Raw genomic sequence first — 25,996 nt, forward strand, 5'->3', positions numbered from 1 at the left:
ACTAATTTTTATTGTGTAAGCTTTGATACCACATGTGACTAACAGTCCTTCTTTATGTGGCTCCTGATTACCCAAACTATGTCAAACAATTGTCCAGTATTCAGTGAGACAATGCAATGTATCTTAATCCTTTCTATGTAACTTGTCATTTAAGTACTGATCTGAATGTACAGTCAATGTACATTGGAATGGTATGGGCACTGCAATGACTAGCAAGTGGTGATGTTGTAGCATTAATTTCTTCTATGAGATAACTGCTATGGGATTGAAAATGTTTGATGAACAAGTGGCTGGCATAATATTAAGAGCATTTCTGTATGGAACATAATCATGTGGGCAGCTGCACTGACTAAAGGACATATCATATGGGTAACATGTGCAGCTGTACAGGCGCCCAGTATGTGGGTGGGGGGTTTACTGCCATCACTGCTACATAATAAGTAACAGGGTCCCCCTGCTATGTCCACCTATGGCACTGACATTACTGTTAAGTCTACAAAAAATCATCGGCAAGTGAAGTGTAGCTTTACAAAAGCCCTTTTTTATGTAATGCTAACTCACCCTCTGTATTCCTGCAGTACTATATGTTTTGTGCCATTTCAGCTGCATCCACACATTTTATACTTCAGCAGGTCATGTGACCTCTGGTCTGCTTCCAATAAATAAACTCTGTTTTGTGGATAGTTGGTCATTCTCCAATATACCTATACCCAACCAGAACCACCCTCCTTGTGCATCTCTAGGTCTCTAACATGTGTAAGCTGTTGCTGAATATCTGCCCTAAGAAACAAGGTGCAGTCATTTACAGTAGAAGGCGAGTCCATACAGTTATTATGTGCTGAGTTATACACCTCCCCCGCCATACTGTCCATCTCTTCTCCGTGCAGACCCTCAGAGTATGGTGTTTTGAGTATAGTGCGGCCTGTGAGATCCATCCTGTATATAAGAGCAGAAACCTTTCTCTGTCTCTTATGCTATGTTCCCACCATGTAAAAATATAGATATAAATATATTTATATATATTAAATTAGCATACTTTCTTTATTGTTCTATAGACAAACTCAGGCTAAATATTAAGTACATAAAAACATCCAGTATGCGGAGGTTACATGACATTGTATAAAATGTAAAGGATTCATTTTTACAGCCTGCATTTGACTACATTGCTGTGGAGCTTTTGTCTCTCTCAATCTATTTAGCTTATGTCCTGTGGTCAAGCAAATCGGGTTCACGCGTCACTTGTGGCCCCAGGCGAGCAGGCATTTATTGACCTTGTTTCACAATATGCAAACTGCATTAAGACAACAAGTCTGTAGGGAGCTATGGTTGTAGAGAATGCTACCATGGCTAAAAATGGATGTACACAGATATTGCAGATAGGGATTTGTTATTTCATTATCTTGTTGGACATTTTGGTAGCCTGCTGAATGGCAATGACAGGTTCCTTTCTGCTGCATGGAAAAACCCAGCTCTTATACATCTGTATGTGACAATCTGTTTTTTAACAACAATATACTAATAGCATACTCACAAATACACATTGTGATCCTGCACCTCCTGCTACATATGAAAACTTTTTGATAAAGACAATTAAATGTATGTGCCCCCCCCCAAATAAATCTGTAGAATGGTGACTGATCAAAACTTTAGCTATTTAGGCCAGACCTAAAAAAGCAGATTAGTGTCGACATGTCAAAAGTTTTAATCGGTTGGGGTTTGAGTGTTCTGATCGTGGGAATGAGTGGGGAGAGGACCACCTGTGTGGTCCACTATCCAATTCTTAAACATACCAGTCTTTAAAGCAAAATCTGATAATATGTGTCAATTTATTGTAATAAAATGTAATAAAAATATATATAAATATATAATAATAATAATTAAAAAAAAAATCTTAGACCTGAAATGTCTTTCTGTCTAGTCCAGGATAAAACACATAAACACATTAAAAGCATAAACCATACAAATACATAAGCCCCGGGGCCCTTATAGTACAATAGATCAACACAGAGGGTTAGGGAATGCGGTACAAAAGCATATGAAAACAAATGGAAGAAAAAAGAAAACAAAACAAAACATAAAGGTGTAAAAGTGTATAAAACAACTAGATACTCATATAAATAGCCATATAGTCATTGTACTGCAATGCTTCAAATATATAATCGGCACAAAAAGTGGTAGAACTGGTCTTTTGGTTCAGACCAAGAGGGGGATTCCCATCATCCTCTCACTGACTTGCAGTAGAATCACACAGTGAAAGCAGGCAGATGGGGGTAGTAGTCCTGGCTCACTGGACTGATTCCACTTTGTTGTTAAAATTCAAAAGTCAGTTCGTTTGTAGATTACGATCCAAAGTAAATAAACTCCTTGTGTGGAGTGTATAGTTATTAGACCAGTATAATAGATATCACTGATCCCTGGTGTTCTGTCTGAGATGTACTGCAAGCACTGGATCTGAGATGTACTGCAAGCACTGGATCTGAGATGTACTGCAAGCACTGGATCTCTCTGGCTCTATCACTGTTTGTGGTCATAGGGGAGGATTTATACACATTCACATAGTTTGGTGCATGTGCACCGCTCACCCATACAGGATCTGCGTCTTCTCCGGGGTCACCGGCGTCCCGGTCTGCCCACGGTGAATACGGTGACGTCACCAGTCTTGTTCCTGGTCTGTGTCAAAGCGTGGCTCTGCTGCCAGTAGTGCAGTAGACAAAGTCACTGTTGAGCCAGCTCCTCCCAAACTTAGAGAGATGGGGAATAGATCCAGGGGTATGTTCAGGAGACTGTTGAGGGGTGTAGGCCAATGTTAGGTGGCTTCCATTGGCTCCCATCTCTCTAAGTTTGGGAGGAGCTGGCTCAACAGTGACTTTGTCTACTGCACTACTGGCAGCAGAGCCACGCTTTGACACAGACCAGGAACAAGACTGGTGACGTCACCGTATTCACCGTGGGCAGACCGGGACGCCGGTGACCCCGGAGAAGACGCAGATCCTGTATGGGTGAGCGGTGCACATGCACCAAACTATGTGAATGTGTATAAATCCTCCCCTATGACAACACACAGTGATAGAGCCAGAGAGATCCAGTGCTTGCAGTACATCTCAGATCCAGTGCTTGCAGTACATCTCAGACAGAACACCAGGGATCAGTGATATCTATTATACTGGTCTAATAACTATACACTCCACACAAGGAGTTCATTTACTTTGGATCGTAATCTACAAACGAACTGACTTTTGAATTTTAACAACAAAGTGGGATCAGTCCAGTGAGCCAGGACTACTACCCCCATCTGCCTGCTTTCACTGTGTGATTCTACTGCAAGTCAGTGAGAGGATGATGGGAATCCCCCTCTTGGTCTGAACCAAAAGACCAGTTCTACCACTTTTTGTGCTGATTATATATTTGAAGCATTGCAGTACAATGACTATATGGCTATTTATATGAGTATCTAGTTGTTTTATACACTTTTACACCTTTATGTTTTGTTTTGTTTTCTTTTTTCTTCCATTTGTTTTCATATGCTTTTGTACCGCATTCCCTAACCCTCTGTGTTGATCTATTGTACTATAAGGGCCCCGGGGCTTATGTATTTGTATGGTTTATGCTTTTAGGGTGCCTTCACACCTACCGGCTCGCAGCGTTAATAACGCTGCAAGTCGGCTAGGTCCTGGCAGATCACTGTCAGAACGACCGCTGCGTGTATGTAAATCTGCCGGCCGCTTAACCCCTTCTGATGCCGGCCGGCCGCCTCCCGCTCCGCTCTGTATACATTACCTCCTCGCTCCACGGGGTCCCGGCATCCTGCTCTCCCGCCCGGCCAATCTGTGTGTTGCCCTGCCGCAGCCACTGATTGGCCGGGCGGGAGAGCAGGACGCCGGGACCCCGTGGAGCGAGGAGGTAATGTATACAGAGCTGAGCGGGAGGCGGCCGGCCGGCATCAGAAGGGGTTAAGCGGCCGGCAGATTTACATACACGCAGCGGTCGTTCAGACCGCTGCGTGTATGTACTGACAGTGATCTGCCAGGACCTAGCCGACTTGCAGCGTTATTAACGCTGTGAGTCGGTAGGTGTGAAGGCACCCTTAATGTGTTTATGAGTATTTTATCCTGGACTAGACAGAAAGACATTTCAGGTTTAAGATTTTTTTTTTTTTTATTATATATTTATATATATTTTTATTACATTTTATTACAATAAATTGACACATATTATCAGATTTTGCTTTGAGGACTGGTATGTTTAAGAATTTTTTAGTTACTGTGTACATTGGATGGTGTATTCCAGTTAACCTCAGCCAAATCACATACAGGTGAGCTGCACCTTAGATCGTTACTGGTCCACTATCCACTTTGTGCCAGTGAAAAGAGTTGGGCTCATAGACTTCCATTATGAGCCTGACTCATCACATGACACAGAGGAGAGGACATTGCTGAGCGTGGTCTTCTCCCAGCTCCTTCTCACAATTTTTCAGGGTCTGAACAGTCGGACTGATCGAAACTTTTCAAAAGTGTTTTTGAAATGACAGTGACACATTAAGACTTCATACTCTTACTATTCAGCTACTGGGATGTTCAAGTACTAAAATATAATTTTACTAAAGTACAGTAGAGCACATACAGGGCAGAGACATGTACATGCAAGTGCTTGGAAACAGTCTCCTCTAGAAGCAATGCTTGAATACATATGACAGGATGATATATGCCATGATGTATTGGTGGATGAGAAAAAAACCTTTGTATTTCTTTATGCTGGAGGCATAAACTGGTACCGTAGACATATCATCATACACCTCTCTGCATAAGGCCTTACGATGTGTCCCTGACATTATGTAAAACTATACAAACCAAAGTCTAAAAGTCTAGAAGGGTCCAATCTGGTTTGGCAAATCTGGTTGTCCTTTGGATTCAAGTTGTACTGAGTATAAAGCTCCCTTTATTGTATATTTTAGGCTCCTCGTTCGTTCATCAGAAATCTGCTAATTGTATTATTTCAAGTAGAAATAATAATAAAAAAAAAAATCAAACACAAGAATGTGATTTTTTGTGGCATATGGACTAATGTACTACTGTTCAATCATAAAAATAGAGTTGTCTTATCTAAGCAATAAAGGACAAGCTACGAAAGTGATGCCCTGGGTGCTTTATAGGAGACATAAAAAATAAGGTATAGCCAGCTATAAACTGTACCAATAGTTTTACACTTGTTTTGTCAGCCGAGCAATAAAAAAAAGCTTCATTTAATGAATCTGGCAACAAATCATCACATAAATCTTGTATTGTCCCAGAAATGAAAGTTGATGACATGCGAATGGTTCAGGGGCCTCATGTGGATCATGTGGCACAGTTACATGTTACAGTTACGGAGACATTTGCACCTTTGTTTTTTTTTGTTTTTTTTTTTAGACATTTGCTTATTAAATTTCTCCAGTGTCCTTATGTGAACCTGTCCGTGTCCAGCTGGGACATCCAAGAAGCTGATAGTACAGAGGTCTTAATAGCTGAAATACATGGAGGGAAGAGGTAATCGGCCACTATACATAAACCATGCAGCGGCACAAAGCATTGGTATCATAATAATATCGCTCTACCCAGTTTAAGGATCAGTGAACAAGACTTAGCTGTCACTTTGTGACTTAAATGCAAAGAAAAGAGTGCTTTACTGTCACTAAATCCATCACGGTAATGGTGTAAAACAGACTGACCAACACGGCTATAGCAGCATGTAAGGGTACTGTAACATAAAGCCAGGGATTAATGGCCATGTCTTTAGCCAAATGATAGATTTGCCATCTTATAGTAATTCCTAGTGTTGGTAATAATTCTTGATGACATAAATGTCCCATCCAAGTCACGGCTTTTATCTCTGTTACTTATTGCAATGGGTTTAGCACACAGATAAAGTATGCCTGAATACATTCATAATAGATGTTAGTTTCCTACTTGACAAAATACTATATACTGTATCTATCTATCTATCTATCTATCTATCTATCTATCTATCTATCTACAACATGACCCATGCCTAATACCAATGTGTCTAGATTCTGTAAAGATAAATACAACAGACCAGCCTCATGAGCTTTTAAGTGTTAATCGAATTTATTATTTAGACAGGGTTGTTTGCCAATAGAGGGGTGTCCTGAGCTGGAACCCCCTCCTCTAATAGCTGTACCAGCCTTGATATGGCATATATTGGTGGTCATGTGATGACAGAAGGATGAGGTTCCTATCTTGAAAATAAAACTGCTGGTAAGTGAATTACTAGAATACACATTGAGCATATCAGAGATATTGTCAGTAAGTGAAGAACATTCCCGCTACATTAAGTAACACACAGCACAGTTTTTACAAATGCAGCTTAGCTGGCTTACCACAGACACACATGGAGAGCAAGGAGATGGAACACATGCGTTAGAAGAACTCCAACGCCTCCAGGTAAGTATTAAACTTGGCTTTTCAGAGATTTTTACGGCAAACTTTTTGGAGACTTTTTCAACTTTTAGACAGGACGACAAATGCAAACACAATTCAGAGTCTTCCTGCCCTTAGTCATGGTTGTCATCATTGGATAATACCCTGTATACCATGTGTGTGTCATCCGCTGATGACGGCCATGACCAAGACCTTGTAGACAAGAAAAATTTCCTTGCTGCAGTTCTGTTTAGATACCCTGCTAAAATGATGCAGAAAACAGGCGCATAATAAGCGCATAATGAAGCATAATTAGCTCCCAGTTGGCACCAAATTTGGCTTGGAATGTGACAGATTTGTCCCATTAACTTCAATGTGATGCTTTCTGACTGATATTGCCTCAACGGCTATATTCACACACCATTAGGCTATGTTCACACAATGTTAGTTTTGCAGAAATCACGGCCGTTCATACAACGACCGTGATTTCTGTGGTACTTGCGTAGGGCTGCAGCTGGAGTGTATACACATAGTATACACTCCAGCCAGGATCCCTAGCGGCGCCGCAAGAAACTGACATGTCAGTTTTCTGCGGCCACTATTCACTGAATAATACCTGCAGAAAACCCTGTCAGTTCACACAATGGAGCGTGCGGCTCTGGCAGTGGGGAGTTCTGATGCGGGCGCGTATGTGGCGGTAAAGATCATCCGGCCAGTACTGCAGTACCGGCCGGATTAATCTTTTCTGAGACCGGCCGGTCTAATACAGCGTGTGAACGTAGGCTTAAACTTACTTTTTTTATTGGACGTCTGTCATTTAACGGCAAAATAACGGCCTTTATTTTAAAACAGCGGTAGTTATTCGCCATTTGTCATTAAGTGATGTCCGTCTAATTAAAAATGGCCTTCATTTTGACAAGTGACACCTCAATACTCCCAGCAGAATATAGATTGGTCTCAAACATTTAAGCAATGAAATTTCTATGTATGAACAGGGCCTTTATAAATGATCATGATTGTTAATAGCATCTGATGTTTTGCAACAATGGCCGTTATTTGCCCTTATTTTTATACTGTGTGAACACAGCCTTAGCGAGAATTCTGCCTCAGATTACTCAGTGTGCATATAATGAAATGCGCTGCCATCAGCTATCTTGATTCAAAGTCTCCTACAAAGTCTGCTATGATACCTGTTTAAGCTTAAGGGTGCGCTCACACATAACTGAATCACAGCAGATTTCACATTGCAAGTTTCACAGCAAAATCCGCTGCGATTGCCGACATTGTCATTTTTCAATTTGTTTACTTACTTGCAGCAGAATTTTCATTCCGCTGGGAGTATGTAAAGCGCCATCCCCCTTAACCCACAGCGGCCCGGTGAATACATTACTGGTCCGCGCTCTGGCCTGCTTCTGTGGCTCCTGCCATCCTTACGTCCCACTTAGTCAACCATTGGCTGCAGCGGAACAGTGGACGGATTAGCTGAGTGGGACCTCAGGGAGCCTGGAGCCACAGAAGCAGGCCGGAGAGTGGACCAGTAATGTATGCACCGGGCCGCCATGGGTTAAGGGGGATAGCGCTTTACATACTTAAAGGGGTTGTCCGGCGATAAAAAATTATTCACAGAATAACACACATTACAAAGTTATACAACTTTGTAATGTATGTTATGTCTGTGAATGGCCCCCTTCCCTGTGTTTCCCCCCACCCACGCTAGACCCGGAAGTGTGGTGCATTATACTCACCGCATCTCGTGTCGTCCACGGTCTCCGATCGTCAGCAGTGACGTCTTCTTCGGGAGGCCAGCGGATCTTCCCGAGTGCCGGCCACCCTCTGCAGCGTCATCCGAAGCTCAGCCGCGATTGGCTGAGCATAACTGTGCTCAGCCAATCGCGGCTGAGCGGCTGATGACGCGGCCACGTCATCAGCTGCTCAGCCGCGATTGGCTGAGCACAGTTATGCTCAGCCAATCGCGGCTGAGCTTCGGATGACGCTGCAGAGGGCGGCCGGCACTCGGGAAGATCCGCTGGCCTCCCGAAGAAGACGTCACTGCTGAGGATCGGAGACCGTGGTCGGCACGTGACAGGTAATGTATAGCGCACCACACTTCCGGGTACACGGGTGGGGGTGGTGGGACACGGGGAAGGGGGCCATTCACAGACATAACATACATTACAAAGTTGTATAACTTTGTAATGTGTGTTATTCTGTGAATAATTTTTTATCGCCGGACAACCCCTTTAAAGCAAAATGAAAATTAAGCTTTTTTGGTCAGTATTTTTCTAATCAAAACCAGGAGTGGGAGAAAACACAGAAAAGGTACAAATCAGTCCATTCAACAAATCCTAATGCTAACCTGGAGGACTTGGAGTTCATCCTTTACCTACAGTATAGAGCATCACTCTTCTCTCATCACCAATACATTAAGGGATCAGGAAAACCAAACTTTTTAGCTACAAATATAACTGGAGATGTGGATTTTTTTCCCCCCATTAACTAACATGAGTACATAGTACCATACAGCTAACATAGGAAGAATACAGGTTTGCCTTGATAAAAAAAAAGTCCTGGGATCATGCATACTTAAAACTCATCCCATATCCATCTGGATAACATATGTCTTTACAACCCAGATCATCCACAACTGTGTTTTTATGTGTAGCTCAGACCATTAAAATGTAACAAAAAGAACACTGTAAAAAATTTTAAACACACATAGAGGGCCGCATAAAATCAAGTAAATGATGGGGTCTGCTTCTCACAATTAAACAGTCACTGCATACACAGTTCATTTTATTATTATTATGACTTTTTTTTTCTTTCTTTAGAAGAACCTCTTGAAAGTATTGGACAAGGTGTCGTACTTGAGAATGCCATGTAACCGCTTCACTTCCTGAGTGGGTGACCACCACTTAAACATATGTACTTATATGTACTGATATCGCAAAAACTTCCATCTGCTCTAACAACATACTGTATTGTATTCATATAGAGCACAGGCTTCTATCAGGTCCTGACACAAAAATTATATGTATTTAGGATGTAAAAATATACAAACAAGGGGGTCTAGTCCAGCTCTAAATCAACGCCAAATCCAATTTAACAAGTAAAGTATACAGTATCTACCAGATCCCATTGATCTATCAGGTTTCCATCTTTTCTGAGTAAGATATTGTATTAGACTATGTTCACACACAGTATCTTTGCTCAGTATTTTGCAATGGAGTAACATCATAGACGAATGGGGTTTCCTGCCACTGGGGGTGGGCCGGCCCGCCTCCAGTGCTTCCCTGTGTCAGTGCTGTTCTATTCATGGGCAACACTTATGGTACATTCACTTTAAAGGATACCTGTCGTTATAGCTTTCAAAATCTCACAGAGAAGGCACTCGTTTGATTGATGGACACATTGAGCCATGACACCTCTGTACTGGTTCATGTGTTTAATCTCTTTTTTTAAACCAGCACAAGATTTAATCTGCCTTCAGAGACTTGACCTGGATTTCTGGTAAGTATAGCTTTGTGTTAATGCATGAGAACTAAAAAAAAGAATAATTCATGTAAATGGCAAAAATGCTTTATATCACATCCCCTGTTGATTTTACAAGTTATAACAACAGTGTCCATTTAAGGGGGATGGGACATGTCTTCATTTGCCCTGTAACATTAGCCTCTATCCAGCGACTGCCTCACATGGCTTCTAAGTGAATCTCAACGCTGGAACTAACAATAGGGAAAAGTGAAGACTGTCTTCTTGACAGTCTACAACAAAGACATTTTAAAACCTCCCAATCACGCACTTCCTATACACTATCACACACAGATTTCTATCATCTATACTTTATGTACCAAATCCAGTCTTACTGCTTTCTTATCTCCTTTCAGGAAATGGCACATTGCCAACTGAAGATCCTAAAGAACTTGACCAGCTCAAGAATTTCAAGCAGATGTCACAAAGATGTCAGCCTAAAGCTAAACAGAGAGAAATCCTTAGAATCCGTGCAAAGGTTTGTTAGAAATGTAGGTAGTAAGAGGGAATATAAGGGTATAAAGTGTTAGCTAAAGTAAATGAGGAGTGTCTTCTATGCACAGACATACCTGATCCTGGTTGCAGATGGCACTGTAGTATCAGTGGGCCTCAGCGCTTCACCACGTTGCTGTAATGTGCCTAAATATGTTAATTGTAACCTGACTGAACCAGCCATTTTTGTAGAACTGACTGTCTATCGAATGTACTGTATGTGTGTGGGGGTGTCCTAATTCTTGTTGGGGAAATTAGGAATTAGGAACCTTGAATATTTGTTCTCACAGGAAATATTCTGCTGCTAGTTAAATCTTATTGCCCTCTCCCCACTGAAAACATGTCTCCTTGAATAAGGAAGTCGGGGACATAGCTGAGTATGTACATTGAGTTTGTACAATGCAAAGTACATATAATCCCACACACTGTATCAGCAAAGGAAAACACAGAAAAAAAACCTATTTACCAAATACAACCTTTTTTTTTTTACTTCATGTAAGATAAAAACATTAAAGGGAAACTATGCTTTTGCACAGGAGAGGATGAAGGTATGTCTCTTACCTTCAACTTTGGCGCCGTTCCCGTCCACTTAGTCGTTTAGTCAATGGTCTGCTAGGAATGTTAGGAGCACTGGGGGGCCACTTGGAGCACTGCCCCACAACATAACACTGATCCTGCCCACCCCTGGATGGCACGCTCCATTGATTATCATTAGAAGGTGTAGGCCAGAGCTATGGAGGGGGCAAGGCAGTGCTCCTAACAGCCCCCCAGTGCTCCTAACTATCCTTCAGGGCAGTGGACTAAGCAACTAGGTGGGTGGAAACGCCCCTGAGGATGAAGATAAGAGATATACCTTCAACCTCAGCGCTCTGTGCACTATAGGGCACTATAAGCAGGTCAGATTCAAAAACATACAAAAACATTCTGTGCTCCTAGCCTGGATAAGTAGATTTCCTACTGTATCATATCTGTAAATTCACAGTGGATTCAGGGCTTTAAACTCATTGGGGGGGGTTGAATCATTTTAACTAATATTGTGTCTGCAACCTCAGAAATCTAGACCATGATCTCAAATATGATGTGCACCTGAGTTAGCCTTTGATAATCTCCCCCCCCCCCCCCCCCCGGCTCTTTTCCCTCTGCCCGTTTATTATCTGTGATGGGAAAGCTCCCTGTTCGTGTATGTACACATATCCAAAGGGTCTAAAAGAGCCTCCAGTGGCCTGCCTTTGGAATGAAAGACAGATGGACATGCTGCAGGCTTGGCTTAGGGATGGACAGGCTTGTTGAGTACCACATACAGTAGATAATATGGTAGCTATTAGATGTCTGTGGGAAGGAATGACCCACAACCAAGCATCATAACTGGCCTCTACAATGCCCCTCACACAGAGCAAACCACAATATTACCACATCACATACTACAAGACACCAATATAGTGCAAAATCCACCAAACAGTGCAAACTACAATGCCTAGTCTATTATACAGTGCAAATCCCAATGCTCCCCCCATACAGTCCTCTCATACAGTACTAACCTTCTGTACATTCCCACGTTGCTGCCTTCTTTCAGTCCCAGCCAGGGAGCACATTATACATGTATTATTTTCATCCAGGTCAATGTGCATATATGTGAGTGTGAGTTCTGCGTGTGCTGAACGCATTCACAAATCTCTGCTTCATGTGACCCTGCAAAATATTCTGTTTACATATCTTTCCCTTTACACTAGCAGAGAATCTGTTTCCTACAGTGTACACAGGGGAACAGCTATAGTGACATGGGAATCTGTCCTTCACATACTGATACTATTCCCAAGGACATTGATTATACTGGTTCTAGGGAAGGTTCAAAGGCGAAATTACAAGCTAATAATAAATGTGCTGGTGACATTTTAAATCCAAGCCCCTAATAATCATGAAAAATAATCATCACTGTGAAATAATTGTGTTTAGTTAACTAAAGAATGTTTGAAAATCATTTAATCTAGAAAACATCAGTCATTTAGTCTGTAAAGAACAGCATGATGTTCATTGTAACTAGAGATGAGCGAATATACAGTAATAATAAAGTGAAACTCTTTGTTAGCTCGGCGGTCGGCTTAGCAGCCTGTTGCCTTATAACTCACTGCCGCTCCTCCCAGTCCTCCAAGTTTCCCAGGACTGGATCCAGCTTTTCCCTGTACCGTGGAGTAACACTGAGTTAAAGTGCAGAAGGCTGATGAGCGAATTGCTGAGATAATAAAGCGTTCCACTTTATTATTACTGTACATTTTGTTCATCTCTAATACTAACCCTTGGAATTGATGTTGTATACTGTACCTCACTGAACAGTGAGCCTTCTGTTGTGTGCTTTATAATGCAGGCTGGAATGTCACCAGGAATGTAACCTCTTTACAATGTATATTCATTGTTGATGGGTTATGTTTGTCTTGTATAGAAAAATACATGTTGTTACCTGGAGAGGGGAAGAAGCTGCAGCTAACAGAGGGCATTGTTTATAACAGTGTACTCTAAGTAACACTTGTGCTCTAAATTAGTACAATAGCACATAAATGTCTAAGTACTTAAAGGAGAAGTCCGGCAAAAATCTTTATTAAAGTATTGTATTGCCCCCCCAAAAGTTATACAAATCCCCAATATACACTTATTACAGGAAATGCTTATAAATTGCTTTTTTCCCTGCACTTACTACTGCATCAAGGCTTCACTTCCTGGATAACATGGTGATGTCACGACCCGACTCCCAGAGCTGTGCGGGCTGTGGCTGCTGGAGAGGATGATGGCAGGGGGACACTGAGGGACACAGAGCACTGGAGCAGGGCAGTTTCTGGGGCATTTTGGCAACAGTGCGAATGTTGATAAAAGCCCCCCCCTCCTTCCCCCCGACCAGTTCGGTTCTGGGGAAGTAAGAGGGGCTTTTATCAAGATTCAGGTTACTAGGAATAAGCGATGTGAGTAATACGGTATAGAACAGTGTTGCACCCCTGCCAGATAATGCTGTACTGAATACAAAAATATAATTCAGTAACTCACAGGTGATGTTTACTTTGATCTAAAGCGTCACTTTACTTTTCCTCTCCATCTGGCCTGGACCACTGTGACGACTTCTTGCAGCTACAATTCATCTCTTCTGAACCTGCCAGACAAACATGTCAGGCTCCGCACTTATGCAGCATCTTCCTTCCCTTTTCCCACCTATAGGGTCCCAAACTGTAATAATTGCGCTGTTTGGTGCACTAAAGTCAGTAGGTGTGTGGATTGTCCCCTGCATGTAGGATCCCCTGCTGTACCTCCATATAGTAATAATGACCCCTGCTGTACCTCCTTATAGTAATAATGTCTCCTGCTGTGCCCCCATATAGTAATAATGTCTCCTGCTGTGCCCCCATATAGTAATAATGTCTCCTGCTGTGCCCCCATATAGTAATAATGTCTCCTGCTGTGCCTCCTATAGTGATAATGTCACCTTCTGTACCTCCATATAGTAATAATACCCCCTGCTGTATCTCCAAATAGTATTAATGCCCCCTGCTGTACCTCCATGTAGTAATAATGTCCCCCGCTATGTCCTCATATACTAATAAAGTCCCCCTGAATTGCCACCATATACTTATAATGTCCCCCTGAATTGCCTCACATGTAGTAATAAAGTCCCCCTGCATTGCCCCCATATATTTATAATGTCCCCCTGCATTGTCCCCCTATAGGAAAAATAATGTCCCCTGCATTGTCGCCATATAGGAATAATAATCTCCCCTGCATTGCCTGCATGTACTTATAATGTCCCCCTGCATTGCCCCAAATGTAGTCATAAAGTCCCCCTGCATTGCCTTATATATTTATAATGTCCCCAGCATTGTCCCCCATATATTTATAATGTCCCCCGCATTGTCCCTCCATACATTTAAAATGTCCCCAGCATTGCCCCCATACATTTATAATGTCCCCTGCATATTCTCCCATATATTTATGTCCCCGGCATTGTCCCCCATATAGTAATAATAATGTCCCCTGCATTGTCCCCCATATACTTATAATGTCCCCCTGCATTTTCCCCCATATAGTAATAATGTGCCCCCTGCATTGTCCCCTAATACTTATAATGTCCCCCTGCATTTTCCCCCATATAGTAATAATGTGCCCCCTGCATTGCCCAAAAAAAAAAAAAATTATACTCACCTAATCCTGTCATGGAGCCGATTCTCTCTTCTGGACTTCTCTCCCCCAGCAGGTACAATGACGTCATCCCTGCGCCTGCTGGAGAATCCCTTAGAGATCCCTTAGAGAGTGGGTGATCAGAGCGAGGAGGGAGGGTGGCGTCGACAGCCAAGTGCTGCGCGAGACAGCTCCGCGCTCCGGGGGGATCCCCAATAAATAAACAGACTCATCTAGCAGTGACAGTCCGTTCAGTAGGCTGTCACTGCCAGATGAGTCCATCTTAGAAATGGAGGCGGGATTGTATACTGAAATTTTATTCTGAGCAGGATACCTCTTTAGGGTAGCTTCACACACACCGTGTCGCAGCGAATCCGCAGCAGATTTGATCTAAATAACTGAACACTGCATCAAATCTGCACCATCAAATCTGCTGCAGATCCTGTACGTGTGAATGCTCCCTTAAAGTTGCTCTGTCTTCCAGGCAGCCCATGCTCATATGCTCTAGTAGGGTATAAGGATGTCTGACGGACAGCCCCTCTGCAAGGCAAGGTTTTCACATTGCCCACACATAATGGCCAGTGCCCACAAAATAAGACTAGTAAAAATGCATTACAAAAGTATTACAGGAAATATTGTTCACCTTTGCATGTTAGTATGATTTCATCCACATGTCACAGCTACAGTGTGAGGATCCAAGTATTATTTGGATGGGCATACATCTGCTTGGCAGCCATGAAATGCTACACTTCTCCTACAGCAGTGACTACAAGAAAATTATTTGGCTGGGATGTTTTTTTACTGGGGGTGCCAAAATTTAGATCTGCAGCGTCCCCTCCCCCACTTAGCTTGTAATCATTATCAGCAGTTCAGTGAAACCCGTTCCTTGCTCTGCTGGTGAATCTTAAAGGGAAAATAAAGGCCGGACAATTGACTTGACTGGATCAACATGTTGAAAGACAAATGACTAAGATAGCAACGATCTGCTGCCGTCACTCCATGAAATAGGACCGGCGGCAGCAGACTGCCGCTATCTTCTATGGGCTGCCCGGACGATCAAGCGATCACCCGGACAACCCCCCGCAGCTCCCAGCTGCCACCTCCCAGCTCATACCCGCTTGCTGCCGGTGCGTGTAATAGCGTGGGGAATGAGGAGCAAGCGAGCATTGACCTGACAGGTCAGCACTCGTCTGCTTCTCTGCATCACCCTCATCTGGCGTTCTGCAGTGATGAGTGATCTCATTACAGAGCCCCATTCCAATATTACTTATGAGAGGCAGATTGGTGGCCCAACACTCAGTGCACCAAACAGTCTTATTTGCATAGGGAATAAGCTACAAACCTAACCAAAACAGGGCTGAAGGGAAACATAAGGAAACTACCTCCATCCTGAGAGCCCCATTTCTTACCATTTCTTATCTGGACATAACAGTAGGTTGGGCACATCTAACCTGCTGGTAGTTTCCCTTAAAATTTCTGCTTACATAGCACAGTGTATCAGTAACCCCTTCTTCCTCCATATGCCACCTATATTAGTGTTATCAGCCCAGCGCCAGTTTGTTCAGTCCAGTGTACTTACACCAGCACTATATCATGGAGAAGCAGTAGGGAGTAAGTGATCTGCTGTACTTTGCAGTGATTGGCCGTTTATATGTACTACTGTTACGGAGTCCAATGCTGGTCCTGGCCAGCATTGAGAAATGAGAAATAGCGGTGCACTATGGAGGGGACTCTTAGGGGCTCGGTAACAGCAGCGAGTGCACTAAAATCACCTTGTCACCACCGTGAAGGGTTAATCGCCCCAAACAATGAAAATGACAGACACACTTTAAACTCGGCTACGTTTGCATTTTTCTAATGAACCAGGAGTAAAAATCCACTTTTGGAGATTTCCCTTCAGACATTTTGGAGTTTTCCCTTCAGATTGAGATTCCCCTTTATCTGATGAAGGGAACTACAGTATCTGGACACTTACCAGAACTTAGTCATCTATAATAATTGTAGAATTTTACTGTAGATTTTGCTTCTCTACTGGACTTCCCCTGCCTAATGTGGGAACACCAAGATGATGAAAAGACCATGAGCACCTAAATACTAGGCGGTTATGTTCACACATAGTATTTCTGTCAGTCTTTTTTCAACCAACAGTGGGTTGAAAACACAGAAACTGTGCAAATCTGTGTTAGGCTATGTTCACACAACGTCAAAAATATTAAAAAGGCGTCCGATTTTCATATTTAAAATAACGTCCGTTTTTGCTGAGATTTAACTGATTGCAATGCAATGCATTGAAGTCAATGGGAAGACGGACGTCCAATGCACACAGCGTATTGAATAACGGACGTTTTTGCCACGGGCGTCAAAATAGTGAACATGGTCATGATCATTATTTTTGGACGTCTTTTGCAACAGCGTACGTTTTTTATTTGTAGTTCACACACAGTTTTCCTTTTGCCACCGTTCTGTCTCCGTTTTTACTATTAAATTCAATTGACTTTTCAATTAAGCTGCATCCAAAGTCCAATTAGTAACTCCAAACTAGTATAATGTACAAACACCCGTCAGTGCACTAAGGGGAGGTCAGGCTGTTAAAAAAAGTCCGCTATTTTAGACTCAAAATGACGGACGTAATTTTAAACGGAGATGAAAAGACGTTGTGTGAACATAGCCTTACTTCTGATTTTGGTTGAAAAAATACTGACTAAAAGACTGACGGAAATGCTATGTGTGAATGTAGCCTGCGACTGCATAGCTGTTGTGTGTATTTATCCTGTTCCTTGTTTTTGTGCAGTTATAAGGCATATTTGCTTGTACTGTTTTTAAGAGCGTTGAACACAGACATTAAAGTACTCTGTCTGGGAACAGACAGAGGTGTTTTCTCTGTGATAGCCCAGCATACAGCTCCTACCCCCTTATGTCTAAAAATCCACCAGTAATTCTGAAATTCATTAACTCATGCACTTACATACAATCTAAGGCCATGTTCACACAACATATGTTTTGCATAAATCACGGCCGTTGTTGCAATTTCCAACAACGACCGTGATTTATGCAACACACACATTGTATGTGAATGAATGGAATCCCGGGTGTGCCCGCATCCCAATTCAGCAGAAAGGAATATCATCCGGCTGATACTGCAGTACCGGCTGGGATGATATTTACAAACACCGTCAGTTCTGTGATCCGCCCGGGTTTTATGCAATGGGAACATGGCCTAAAGGTACAAGTGGGTGCAGAGGCTAGGCACAACCCACAAAATCCATAGGACAGCAATGTATAACAAAGAAAAGCATAAACGAGACAGCTTTTTTGTTCTTTAGAAAACTGCCAATGAAGTTCTTAACCCACTTGACCCAATGCCTGAAGTGGATCCAACAGAAAACAGAAGTCCTTCCTTTATATTTCCCATTACTTTTGGATCAACTCTTAGTTTTGGCTTTAAAAACTGCACTGGCAATTAAAACAAAACAAACAGGTATAAAATGTTGTGTGTGACAAAAGCCAAAGCAAACTGAACAAAAGATAGAAAAACGGAAATATAGTAGGACTAAGAAGGCGTCACCAACACTACAAACCATCCTGTTTCTGTAAACAAGAACACAAGTACCATCTCTCGAAAACAGTGAAAGAAAGATTAAAAAAAGTGTTAAGGGACCAAAAAAACAGATAGGTCAGAGGGGGTGGAGCACGAAAGCATAAGGTACTTTAAAGAGTTTTGGGACTGCGACCAGTAGTACCACGTCTTACAGAATGTGTCATAGGAATCGTTTAGTGAGGCTGTGAGGGTCTTCTATGTTTAAGGTTGTTGACCCTGGAAATCCACAATGTAATAGCATACCCCCCAAGTGTCCCTCTTTTGTAGGGACAATCCCTACTTTGGACCCATGTCCCTCTTTGCCCCTTACATGTCCCTCTTTTTGACCTAGGAATTAGATTTGCATTAATAAACTTTTTATGTTGCTCTATAAAGTGTCTGATTTCTTACTGTTTAATAGACCCAAACTTGCATATTATTCTATCACGTGGCGCACAATGGATCCTAAAAAATTGTTATATTCTAGTGAATCATGTGACATTATGGCCCCTTTCACACATCTGTAGGTGGTACGGATCCGTTTTGAGGCCATATTCAGTGACACAATTTTTTTTTCCTAGACTGAACCACAGGTGTCCCTCTTTGGCCGTTCAAAAAGTTGGAAGGTATGTAATAGATGAAATTTCAGCTTTTTCAAGAGTAGTGGGATACATGCCCTCCCAGGCCCATTGAGAGATCAGTGACCAGACATAACTTATTGTACAAACTGTGTGGATTTGGGGTACAAATCAAAAGTGGTTGCATGTCTCAATTTTTTGGCCATATGAACAGACAGTAAGAAAGGCAGTGGTTCCCTTACTAAGCAGGCCCCTGTGCCGTTGTGCATGTTGCACATATGGTATGTCTGTCCTTGTTACGAAGAACATACTTAATGTCAAATTCAACCAGAGAGCAATGAATAATCTATATCACAAAGATGACTATGGATAAGTGACACCAAGACTTCAAATGTGGAAAGCAATCTGCTACTGGCATTTACAATACAGAAACTTTTTGCTTTGACTTCTACTAAAACTGGCACACTGGGCCTATGATCAGAATAAATGTTAACAATATATTTATTAGTTATGGGGGATATCTGGAGAGCAGAAAAAGTCTGCCTGTTCATGCTGATACTTCTGCAGACAAGAGAGGGTGGGAGAATATTGCGGGCATTGCGTGTGGGTAAAACACAATGTCCAATAGCTGCCCGATGCTGCTGCGACATCTGTAACATCAGGCTGCCATTGATCACTGCCTGCAACATGCTCCCACCCTTTCTCTTCTGCAAAAAAATCAGCACGGACGGGTAGCTGTGGGAAGTGGAGCACCGGAGAGCAGAAAAGGTAGGACCTTTCCTGCTCTGCAGATGGTAGGACCTTTCCTGCTCTCAAGATATCCCCTTTAAATGTTTTCTGCACAATAAATCTTCTTTAATATTTCTTAGTACTTTACATGCAGCAGTTTTTCCACAACATTATAGTAACTTACAGTAAAACATAGGTTCCCCGGTCTGATGTTAATACCTTGTGGTACTAAAAGATAAGCAAACTCCATTTCCTTTTGCACTAAGTATAAGTATGAATGAGCATGTTCCGGTAGACAGCCTCATTGTATCATATATTTCATGAACTTAAATGTCTATTTATTTCGAAATAACCCACACAAGATTGTATCCTTAAAGGAGAAGTGCATCTGTTAAGGTAATTTGTGTGTCTGAAATTTCTAAGAACTGTAAGTATGTGAGATAAAGGAGACACGACTGCAGACATTTCTCTGAAGTACTCTCTGACTATAGACGGAATATAATTGTCTGCAGCAGGTATTTTAACTGGCATTAAAATATTATATTAGTTAATAAACATGAATGTTTGTACTATTTTGTATCATTATACGGCATCCATTCAAATAAATGGCTGTCCATGTCTATGTCCTTAGCGTAGTAGGGCTTTGGGACAAGGGATGTCTTTATGTGCATACCTATACCCGTCACTTATTCTGTCAAAGTTACTGCCAATGGGTCAGTAATACCAGTAAGGGTCCTTTTACACATAATTATTTGTCGACTGCAAAAGATCGACAGCTCATCTGCAGTGCCTTTACATGGCACGACAAATCAGACGGCCGGGCTGCACAAACAATTCTTTTATCGTTCATGCAGCCCTGGAAACTAACAGCACATATAAGTGTATATCCATGCTGTCAGTTTCCATATCACAAGTGGCAGTGTATACTTATATCTGCGCTGCTTGACTAGCACTATAAAGTGAATGGAGCTGGAAGCATCTGTGCATCATGTAGTGGCCATTGCTGCTCAGCTCCATTGAAGTGAATAGGAGCTGAGCTAAAGTAACACTGCACAGACGCTACTTAATGTACATGCATTTGTGTGCATCCGTTATGATCCGATTTTCCATTGACTTCCATTATAAAAAAAACGGATCAGTTTTTTTGACGGACACAAAAACGTTGCTGTTTTTTTTTGTCTGTTAAAAAAAACGGATCTGTTAAACATATGCTAAAAACGCAGTGTGAACCCAGCCTAATACCAATGCTGGCAAAACATCATTGTGTCAATCATCCTTTTTGCTATATATATTGGAAATTTACTTGTCGTAAATGTCTTTTTAAGTGGTTCGATTAAGACCATTGACCAGATTTTTACGGTAATTTTTTTTAGGATTTTTTTTATTTGTCCAAAATTAGAAAACAAAACATATTGCACAGTAGCATAATTTGGTGGGGGCAGAGGGGGCGGCCGCTCCTGGGCCCACACAGGCAGGGGGCCCACTGAAGCTATTGCTTTTGCAGACAGACTTAACAAATTGGCTGTAGATGACCCCTGGTCATCAACCTGTGCTCCTAGGGGGCCCACGCGGCTACCAAATGTTGTGTCTGACCATTTAGCTGTATGCTCTTGTATGCCAGAAGAACATACAGTTGAATGCAGCAGGGTGATTGATAAGGTGGGAAAAGCATTTGCTCTCCACCCTGCCAATCACTGTTGTGGCCACAAGAGGCCGTTCCCTCCCTTACAGTGATTAGCTGAGCATAACAGAAGCCCCAGGAGTCTTCTGTTATGCTCAGCCAATGATGGCTGAGCAGCTGATAACGTACTGGAGGGGGGCCGGCATGAGGGAGGGCTGGAGCGGTCCAGCCGGCCTCCTGAAGATGACGTGATCATCCCAAGCTGGCGGCCGGGGTTGACAGTGATTCCCTTAGTATACAGCAACCTGTGCTCCTAGGGGGCCCACACGGCTACCGAATGTTGTGGCCACAAGAGGCCATTCCCTCCCTTAGAGCTGTGGAACATGAGTAATGTCACTCCTGCGCTCACAGAGCAGGGAGAGAGTTAACATCAGACGACTACAGTACTGCAACCGCACAGCAGGTAAGTATGGCTTTTTTCCCTTAGTTATAGTGGAGGAGACTTATGTGAGTGGGTGGCGCTAACTCCTGGGAAGGATGTTATATATGGGGGTTGGGGTATGGGATGTACTGGTAAACTGAAAAGGGGGTACCTAATTTGGAGGTACAGTCTAATCATAGTGGTGGTGGGGGTGCCCACCAGGAGGATTACCAGGGAAATTACTGCTGGGGAAGAGGGTGGCTGCATAGGGAACACATACCAGGGGGATTTCCTACACGAGATGGTGCTGGAGGGGATGCCTATATATATATTTTTTTTTTTGGGGGGGGGGGGGGGTCTAAATACTTTACAGATGCAAAGAGGGGACTCTAACTTCTATATGAGGGCACAGAGGGCCCTAACTACTACTACATGGAAGGAGAGGGAAATAATAACTATATTGAGGCACAGAAGGCCTAACTATTCTACGGCTGCACATAGAAGATTAATTTTAATATGAAGATACAGAGAGGCCTGACTACTATATGGGGGTGCACAGGGAGGGTCTATCTTCTATATGGAGGAACAAGGGGGATAATCTACTATGTTAGGGTATAGATGGTGGCCTTTATACTATATGAGAGCATAGAGGGACCCTGCAAACTATATGAGGGCTAAAATTGGGCCTAAATACTGCATGGAGGCATAATTTGGCTGCTCTCATATACCCTCTACACCATGATTATCGGAGCTGATTTCTCCTACATTTTTAATGTATTGTTTCTATGAATTAATAAAGTAATTATTCCATTTAGTTATGTTGCAGCAGTCTGGCTTTTTTGTATATAGTTTATTTAGAATAGTTGCCTTGATTTCCATGGGACTATTTATTGTTATTACCCAGCATTTGTACTATACATTTACTCTATTGGTACTGCAGGAAAACCCTTCGGATGTTGCTAATTTGGTCATGTAGTCCTCATGCTGCCCAATAGATATTAGACAGATAGATATGAGATAAAGGGATAGAAGAATGGATGGATGGCTAACTAGGAAACAGAAACAGCGCCATAGCTTCCTCTATGTTGTTTGTGGTATTACAACTTGGTTCCCTTCTCTTTTAGTGGAACTGAGCTGCACTACCACATCCAAACTTTGGGGGAGAGTGGGGCTGTTTATAGAAAAAGGCAGCTATGTTTTTGCAATGCTGGATAACCCCTTTAATTTTTACATGGTTATATATGTGAAATGTAGAAAGTCTTTTCCACAGATTTCAGTCCCTGTTCACTATGAATAATGTGGTAGAAAATACCCTTTACTATTCAGAAAGCATTGTCATCTACTGAGGTTCCCTATGGGTAACATAATCAGTTGGGGGCCCACTGAGACTCCCTCGCCCCCCCCTAGGCTGAACCTCTAGCTACGCCCCTGATATTGCAATATACTCATCTTCCTGATTATTACACTGCCAGAACACAGAGGTCCCACATTCTTGTTAACAAGGCGTATGCAATAATGTGGCATTCATGTGATGTCACATCATGTGACCCCAGGCCTTGAAAACTGTTTGTTAAATTGTTTAATTTGGATGCCAGAACGCAGCAGATGAAGCACAGAAGAATGCATCTTGCAGTGTTCTTCTGTCTGGCGTCTCCAACAAATGATGGTTAGTGAAAAAAAAGGATAAGACATTTTGGGTAAAAGAAGGATCACCTGATATATGTAGCCCCGACCTAAGTAGCTCTGGCTGCATTGACAGTGATAAAGCAGTATACTTACTCAGCCTGATACCCCACTATTTCTGTTTTTTTGAGTGACTGTTCCCCGCTGCTTTTCTCTTCATCATGGTTCCCGTACTGTGCGGGCAGGAGCTGCACCTCAGCCAATCTTTGTACTGGGTGGGCATTTTGTGACCACATGAAACATCAAGGGGGCCAGAAAGAAGAAAACAGTAGCGGGGACTGAGTGTTCAGAAAAATGGCAGCTCAGGGGAGGATCGGGCTGGGTAAGCACTTTAAATGCAGCTTGTGCCACATATTAAAAACACCCTTGCCGCTTGGAAAAGCCTTTTAAATATTTGGGCAGTTTTAGACTGCCAAGCTTAGATACCCTTGGCATGTGGCACCAGTGTGGTTTGGCAGCCATGTCTCCCCCCACAGAAGTAAGGGCCATATTACATGGCCCGCTCACTAATGTAAGCGAGTGCTGATCTGCTAGACTGGTGCTTGCTTACTGAGCCTATTACATGGCTTGATAATCGTGCAGCAAGGGCTGCACGGACATTGTTAGCGATGTCCATGCAGCTCCTGCCCTGTAAAATAAAAAACCTGATACATACCTGACCACGCTCCCTAGTGTCCTTCTCACTTCAGCCTTCTGCCCTGAGCCGGTCTCTAAAATGACAGGCCGCTCAGCCAATCACTGGATACCAAGACAGTGCCGTAGCCAGTGATTGGCTGAGTGGCCGTTCATTTTAGGGGTCGGCTCAGAAGTTCCAGTGGTGGCTGTGAGCAGAAGGCAGAAGAGCCCAAAGGACAATGATTTTTAGGCTGTAATAAACTAAAACGATCAGCTGAACACACAAAGCGATAATCGAATTGGCCTGATTTTGCAATGAAGCTCCATTCACTTCAATGGAAATGAGTTACAAAACTCCACCCAAACTGGAGACAAGAGAGGGGCTGTCTCTGGAAGAAAGTGGCACTGGATAACCCCTTTAACCCCTTCCCGACATTTGACATAACGTCAGGAACACAACAGAAGCTGGCCACGGTCAGTGGCTGTAATTGGAGATAATTCTGATTCCAGCTGTTTAACCCACTAGATGTATCAGACTAAAAAAAGAAGTGAAAAAAGTTTGTAGAAATGTGAAAAAAAGGATTGAAATTCAAAAGATCTCCTTTTATCATTTATACAAAAAATTAAATTAAAAAGTAAGCATAGAGTAACTGGCATCTCTGTGTCAGATATGTATGAATTTATCTATCACAGGAAAATCACGGAGAAAAATACCCAGTGCCAGAATTGCTGTCTGTCACCTCGCCCCCCCAAAAGCCATCGCACAGCTCTCTAGATACTTTATAGGACTGTAAAAGACTCGATTTTTTAAAAAAAAACAAACATAAAATTATTAAAACTATATAAATCTGGTGCGCTGTAATCATGCAGAATAAATATTGTGTGTCATTTTACTGATATAAAGTGGTGACAAAGAGTCAGGATCAGGAACATAGACACCCCACTAAGTCACAGGGCAGCAGTGAAGAACAGCACAGAACTTGGAGGTATAATGTGGCCACAATGGAACATGTGCAGCTAGTTCAGATATTCTGGGTAGTTTATACCAGTGGGGTTTGGCAGCCATCTCTCCTTGCATAGAACTAACCAGCATAGTATATTGTACAAGGGGGAATGTACATGTTTCCTCACACACATATGTGACCAGCTTCACATGAGGAGAGAAGAGCAGAGAAGATGTAGTGTGGGGTACTCACCCTGCGCTGCTCCCTGATCACTGCCCTGGAGGCGCTGTGCCTGATCTCCGCTGCTGTCCCCGGCTTCAGGAGGCTTTTGGTAAATCTCCGAGCGGGCTCCATCAGAACGATCACCGGGGGCAACCGGCAGCGCCAGGGCAGAGGGGAGGGGGGGCTGTCCGGGGAGCGGGAGGAGGAGGGAGGGAAGAGTACGGGGGATGGAAGCTGCAGGATGTGATGGAGGACACTGCCGAGGTCCCTGAGGCCGGGGAGACCAGGTGAGGAGCACACTCCCGCCCTTAGCTCCTCTGCTCTACTGCTCTACTGCTCAAGGAAGCGGAACTCACTTTCTTCCTCTTTACGTGACTTGTGACAAAGTTCAGCAGCGTCTTCCAGCTGAGCTTGTGCTGCCCGGGACTGAGCGATCCCCGGGGATCCCCGAGCAAAGATACACAACTTTCCCACCAGGTTTAGGGAAGTGAAATGAGTTCAGCATGTGCTGCTGGGACTGACAGGGACTGTGGTGATAAAGTGTCATACAGGGAACACAGGCAGTATGAGAGGGATAGTGATACAGGGAACACAGGGAGTATGAGAGGGATAGTGATACAGGGAACACAGGCAGTATGAGAGGGATAGTGATACAGGGAACACAGGGAGTATGAGAGGGATGGTGATACAGGGAACACAGGGAGTATGAGAGGGATAGTGATACAGGGAACACAGGGAGTATGAGAGGGGATAGTGATACAGGGAACACAGGCAGTATGAGAGGGATAGTGATACAGGGAACACAGGCAGTATGAGAGGGATAGTGATACAGGGAACACAGGGAGTATGAGAGGGATAGTGATACAGGGAACACAGGCAGTATGAGAGGGATAGTGATACAGGGAACACAGGCAGTATGAGAGGGATGGTGATACAGGGAACACAGGGAGTATGAGAGGATAGTGATACAGGGAACACAGGGAGTATGAGAGGGATAGTGATACAGGGAACACAGGCA

The 25,996-nt window shown here is 43.0% G+C and overlaps 1 protein-coding gene across 2 annotated transcripts in view; it reads right to left on the bottom strand.

Annotated features, from left to right (window-relative positions):
• Positions 1–25,296, bottom strand: part of DOCK10 (dedicator of cytokinesis 10) — a 222,844-nt gene extending 197,548 nt beyond the window's left edge. Inside the window, exon 1 of one of the 2 annotated variants that reach the window (XM_069975419.1) lies at positions 25,009–25,296. In XM_069975419.1, coding sequence (XP_069831520.1) covers positions 25,009–25,110 — 102 coding nt within the window. In that variant the 5' untranslated portion in view covers positions 25,111–25,296. Of the gene's footprint in view, positions 1–11,971; positions 12,129–25,008 lie in introns of those variants that run through there. The other variant, XM_069975417.1, reaches the window with a different exon arrangement.
• Positions 25,297–25,996: the final 700 nt, after the last annotated feature.

The sequence above is a fragment of the Dendropsophus ebraccatus genome, chromosome 6 (assembly GCF_027789765.1).
Source record: "Dendropsophus ebraccatus isolate aDenEbr1 chromosome 6, aDenEbr1.pat, whole genome shotgun sequence".
Lineage (NCBI taxonomy): Eukaryota > Metazoa > Chordata > Amphibia > Anura > Hylidae > Dendropsophus > Dendropsophus ebraccatus.